Consider the following 6,000-nt stretch of genomic DNA (forward strand, 5'->3'; position numbering starts at 1 on the left):
CGGTGCCTTACAGCCTTCACTGTTCAGCTCACGCCTAGGTTTCCAGCAGCCTCTGCTCAGAACCTTGCTTCTTACACGACGCTAGGTGCAGCTGGTTCCTTCCCATTCCACCACAGCTTGGATGCCATCATTGAAATGACCACAGGTCACTTTAAAAGATGAAATTATATGTGGCATATGCCATCTAAGACACATCTTGGAACGATTTCCATTTCAAAGAGTTAAAATTGAGTGTTTTGACTATTTCAAAAGAAACAGGTAAATAGTTATTGGGAATTTTAGAAAGCTAAAGCCCTGCTTAGTGTTCAGGGAGTCTGGGGTATTGAGATTTTTTGGTCGCAAGAGGGAGAAAACTCACACTATGGAGACAGAGAGGCTGGGCTCATGTCCTGGCTCCAGGCCCCTCCCAGCTGTGTGTGTTTTGGCAGGTGACTTAACCTCTCTGGGCCTGACTTCCTCATCTGTGAAGTGGCAATGATGATAATCACATCACAGGGTTGCTGTAAGGATTAAGTGAGTTAGGTACATGTAAAGTGCTCAGAACAGCCTGACACATAGTTTGTGCTGCCGAAGTCACAGGGCTGTTACTGTGGTAACGAAATGAAGAACATTCATGTCATGAGGCTGGAGGGTTCCCTGGCTAATCATAGAGCCTCGGTTGCAGCCCTTCCTACGCACCTATACAGGAGGAGGCAGGATAAATCTTGGTTTCCTGGGTGTGAGGAACTGGGCAGGACAGTTGGGCCATGAGGGGCAGATGAGAAGGAGAGGCTGCAGGCCAGGGGGAGGATGGGCACCCAAGTCCTAGAGTCTGAGCTTGGCCTGAGAGAGGGGAAAGTGGGGTGTCTCCCCAGCACAGGACACAGCTGCCCCAGGGGATACCCTGGTCCCCACCAGAGCAGGGGCTGGGCAGGAGGGAGGCCTCCCGGGTCTCCCTGGCCTTCCCTATCCTCAGCACCTGGTTTCCAGAGACACAGCAGTAGGTCGAGTCCGCCCTGGAGACCTAGGGTTTCCAAGACTCTGCTACAGACCCATTTTATAGAAAAGGCAACCAAGGCACAGAGAGGTTCAGTGACTTGCCCAAGGGCAGAGCAGAGACCGGAGCTCAGACCTGGGGCTCAGCATCCCTGCCTCTTCTGGGGCTCCCTTGGATCTGGAATGAGACCCCCCCTCCTAACCTTGCCCCCACCCCTCCCTGCTGTGCTGCCTAACTCGCTCACTGTCTCTTATACACATCTAGATGTGTATAAGAGACAGGCCCACCCCCTCCCCTCACCGCAGGGCCCGAGGGCTGTAACCTGTTCATCTACCATCTGCCCCAGGAGTTTGGGGACGCTGAGCTGATGCAGATGTTCCTCCCTTTCGGTAATGTCATCTCCTCGAAAGTGTTTGTGGATCGGGCGACTAACCAAAGTAAATGCTTTGGTGGGTAAAGATAACAAACCAATTAGCTTCACCTAGGACAGGGCGGTGCTCACACCAACCTACTGGTGTCCGACTGCTTTTAACCTGCTCCTTCACATTGCCCCCGCCCCAGCTGCTCCATGGCCCTTGCCAGCCTCATCTCACCCTTCTCTCTCCCACTACTCCTTTTGCTTCTTGGCTTTCCCTACCCACCCCACCTGGCTCCCCATCTCCCACTCCCAGTCCAAGAAATGGGTTTCCTCTTCCAGCCAAATTCCAACCGACTGAGAAGGGAAAGGGGCCGCTTTGAGCAGGGGTAGGAGGGGCAGCAGGCAGAGCCCAGCCACACCCATTCCCCCAGTAGCCCCTCTCCTCTCATGGTGAGAGTGGCCTGGCCTGAGCCCCGAGGCTAAAGCAGAGTGTGACACCTGGACAGGGCAATCACCTAGCCAGGCCCCTCTCCTGGCCGCCCCTTGGCCTCCTCTCTCCAGCTTTCTGTCCTGCCCCAACTCCTTCTCTGTCTACCCTGCTTTTTGCTTCCCTCCTGCCCTCCCCACTCACCTGCCTCAGGCCACCAGAGGTGGGTATTGTTGAGGAGTCAGGAAGAGGAGACTGGTCCCTGCCCTCAGGAAGCCTAAGCACTGAGCTTAGATGAAAATTATGTTTACAGCAGTGAAATCTGCGAGGCACCTAATAATGAAGCGACAAGAAAGGCAGATGGATATAAATACACAAAAAGAAAGGGAGGGAACTCCAGGTGGGGAGAATTGGATGAGGAAGGCATGGGGCTGGGGTGAGAGGAGCCAGAGGACAGTGAGAGGGAGACCAGGCACGGGGGTGCGCTGTCTGTGCTGGGGGGTTTCCACTACGCAGATGGGGATGCTTCGTGGGGTGTAGTAGGCAGTGGAAACGGTGGGAGATCCTTGAGCTGAGAGTAATAAAATACAGTTTGCCGGAAATGTGCCCAGGGCATGCTGTTAGATGGGAGAGGGAAAACTTGGAAGCATCCAGAAGTATGGCTGTCAGATAAAATATAGGATAGCCAGTTAAATTTGAATTTCAGATAGACAAAGTATCCATTTTTAGTATAAGTATGTACTTACAGTAAAAAAGTATTTATTGTTGATCTGAAGCTTAAATGTAACTGGCATCCCGTGTTTTTATTTGCTAAGTCTGGCAACCCTATCTAGGAAGTGTCAGACCTCCTCCTGGAATTTCATTTCACCCTCTCTCCTCCACTCCTCCTTGTTGCCCTCCGACCTCCTCATCCTTCTCCATCAGCCCTTCCTTCTGGGCCAGACCCTTTCATAAGTCATGAGGACTGAAGAGTCCAGTCCCCAGAGAGCCACATATGGAACCAGAGCCGAGTCTGCCAGAAACTCAGTATCTCTAGGGTGACCCCCAGATTCTGGGGCTGGGAGGAGAGAGTAGGAGGCTGTGTTGCCAGGGAACCCAGGTCACAGCTTGGGGGTGGTGGAGGGGAGAGGAGACAGGAGTGCAGCATCAGGAAGCACAGGCTAAGGAGTTTCCACTCTGGAGTCCAGCTTTCTGGAATCATGAAAGGCTTGAGGATTCAGAACACATTCCCCAAAGTAGTCAAGATCTTTGCACCATTGTCCCTTCCCCTCTGGAGCTGCCACAGGGAACTTGTGGTCTTTCAATGGCATGGAGTTGCCCCAGCAGCTCATTTCTCTCCGGGTGTGGAAAAACAAAGCAAAAGCAAAAGACAGGGTTGCGGGCCTCCGCTCTTTGGTATTTCTCCTTAGGAATTACAATTATATATGTAAAAACAACAAGCTGGAAATCAGTTGCATCTGCTCTTTAAGTAAGTCCCAAATGTTACATAAATGAGAAGAGCACTGCTGAGAGCCCAGGAAGCTCTGGGCGCCTCTGCTGGAACAGGTTTAGTCTCCAGCCATAGCCAGACTTGGCTCATTTGCACTGTCCCGGGTGTGGGTGCAGCCTGGCTTTCCAAAGGCATTTCCTCGCAGTCTACTCTAAGCACTATCCTCTTCAAGCTGTTAGCCCACTTAAATTAGCCAGGACTACATTTTTTTCTTCCTGCTTTTTAAAGAAACATTCCTTGTATACCTCTAATCTAACTCTCCTCTCTTGAACAAATTTCTGATGTCAAGCATACCAGCCCTGAAAAAACGACAGACTCCTGAGCTGCTGGTCCAGCCCAGCTGTTCCTGGTTAAGCCACTTGGGTTCTCTCTCTCACCAGGCAGCTGAGCTTTCTGCCAATATCACAGAGGCCTTTAAAGTGAGACCTAGGCTGGGCGCAGTGGCTCATGCCTATAATACCAGCACTTTGGGAGGCCGAGGCGGGCAGATCACTTGAGGACAGGAGTTCAAAACCAGCCTGGCCAACATGGTGAAACTCCATCTCTACTAAAAATACAAAAATTAGCTGGGCATGATGGCGGGCGCCTGAAGTCCCACCTACTCGGGAGGTGGAGGCAGGAGAATTGCTTGAACTCAGGAAGGGAGGTTACAGTGAGCCGAGATCACACCACTGCACTCCAACCTAGCGACACAGCAATACTCCGTCTCAAAAATAAATAACAAAATAAATACATAAACAAAAATAAAATAAAGTGAGACCTAACTTCAGCATTCCCTCATGGGCAAGTCATTTAGCCCTGTGAGCCTCACTGGCTTCCTCTGTAAAAAGGGGATTTGAATCATTGCCCCAGGGATGCTGTTAGGGGGCTTACCCAGGGCAGACTCTCAGAAAGTGCTAGGTCCCCTTTGTTCTTAAAGTGCTATTTTTGCTGTGAAAGTGGCGCTATGTTAAAGAGAACTCCTCAAAGGCCACATTCACTCTTTATAAGCATACATGTAAATTTATGAGCAGAATCTTCCAGAGACCTTCATGAGGGCATGTCAAGCAGAAAAGTTCCTATGTCGGAAGGAGGGCTGGGGGGATACCATGGGGGGATTCTACCTGCGGGTCTTCCCACAGGGCCTGGGAGAAGAAACCTTCTGAGGGTAGGAAGAGGGCAGGAGAGGTAGCTCTGAAGAAGGAAGATGGTCCTAGAAGCATGAACTTGGGTGACAGTGCCCAGAGCCCTGCCACAGGGGCCTCCAGTCTGCAGGGGAGAGACCCTGCTCTGACTGCTAGCCAGTTAATAACAGTTCAAGGGAAGAAAAGTTCCCTGGACCCTGGACTCCTTCTCAACTCTTGGGCTTCCGGGGAGCTCTGAACTCTTCCCGGAAGGCTGGGCTTCTGCCCTCCTCCAGAACTTCCTCCCTGCTCCCCGCACACAGTGGTTCTGCCTGCCTCTACACCTGTGCCCTAGACAGCTCCTCCAGCCCTTTTTATCTTCTTTCCCCTCCCTCCTTTGAGCTGAGGTGGATGATAAGAGGAATGAGGGGCAGTATGTCCCCCATAGTCAGGCTACCTTGTCCTGGCAGGGACAGCTTTTGTCCAGCCACCTTCCTTATTCTGGGGAAAGCAGTATCAACACACAATTCACATATTTGAAAACTGCTCTGGTTTACTGAGGACTTGACTTTAGGGATTAGACATACAGGTCAGTGGAGGTGGGGACAGGCCAGGAGGGGCTGAGGGGGAGCTGGTGGAAACATGGCTGGAGGCGAATCTCCGACTATGGATCAGCTGAAATTCTCCCTATTTATTCTGGTATCTATATTTATACAGAGGTTGGTTTTGTTGCTCTGGGCCCAGCTGACCAATTGTTGTGCTTGTTCGGCTGCAGAGCAAACTTGAGCAAAGCAGGAAGGAGAGGAGAGAAAGTAAGAGATGATGGAGGCAGCATCTGGGGCAGAGGGAAAGAGGGAAAAAGAGCCACCAGGTAGGGAAAGTGAGGAAGGGCTCTCTTTCTTGGAGAGAAGTCCCAAGGCAGCCCCGAGGTACCACGAACAGTTAACTGAGAAGACGGCTTCTACTTCACTCCGGGGTGGCTGTGCATCTGTCTTATACCTAATGGCCATTTGGGGACCAGTACACAACGGGCACGTTCATGGGAAGGCCTCGGTATCTCGCCAAGCTTTCATATATTTTGCAGGATCTAAGTCCTTTTTACAGGAGAAAAGGCCTCTAAAGTCGAATAAATTCAAGGAAATACTAGATTAAACAAAACTATAAAAGTTAATTTACTACATCTCGGTGAGGGAGGGGACGTTATTTGTTGATATGCTGGACTGGCCCAGTGGGCCTGGCTACAAATCTCCTGACCACACAAGACCTTTCTCGAGGAGCACCTATTAGGGCCAGTTTGGGAAATGCTGATGTAAAATGTTGTCTGTATAAGGAGATGCATTCCGAGTTCCCCAAAGGTGACTTCTGACCTTTTGGGAACATGACCCGTGCCCATCTGGGACCTGCCCGGTTGGGCCTGGGAGCCGCAAGATTCTGCATCCCATGTGGGCACAGGAGCGAACGCGTGGGAAGCGCTTCTGCATGGAGGCCTGTGGCCTGATTTGCACTGATGGTCTTGTTACTTGTTGCGGACATGTCAGCTGGTGCGTGCTTAGTGCACGGCACAGGGCGTGGAGAAGAGAGGTGCCGACGGCGCCCTGGGCGAGGTGACGCCTAGGGCCCACCCGGAGCCTGGCGGGGCGGGCAGAG

The 6,000-nt window shown here is 51.7% G+C and overlaps 1 protein-coding gene across 1 annotated transcript in view; it reads left to right on the forward strand.

The window, feature by feature from the left end:
- CELF4 (CUGBP, Elav-like family member 4) overlaps positions 1 to 1,433 on the forward strand; it is a 310,947-nt gene extending 309,514 nt beyond the window's left edge. The window contains exon 14 of the mRNA XM_011986116.1: positions 1,282 to 1,433. Coding sequence (XP_011841506.1) covers positions 1,282 to 1,433 — 152 coding nt within the window. The remainder of the gene's footprint in view (positions 1 to 1,281) is intronic.
- Positions 1,434 to 6,000: the final 4,567 nt, after the last annotated feature.

Source organism: Mandrillus leucophaeus, unplaced genomic scaffold (assembly GCF_000951045.1).
Source record: "Mandrillus leucophaeus isolate KB7577 unplaced genomic scaffold, Mleu.le_1.0 Scaffold294, whole genome shotgun sequence".
Lineage (NCBI taxonomy): Eukaryota > Metazoa > Chordata > Mammalia > Primates > Cercopithecidae > Mandrillus > Mandrillus leucophaeus.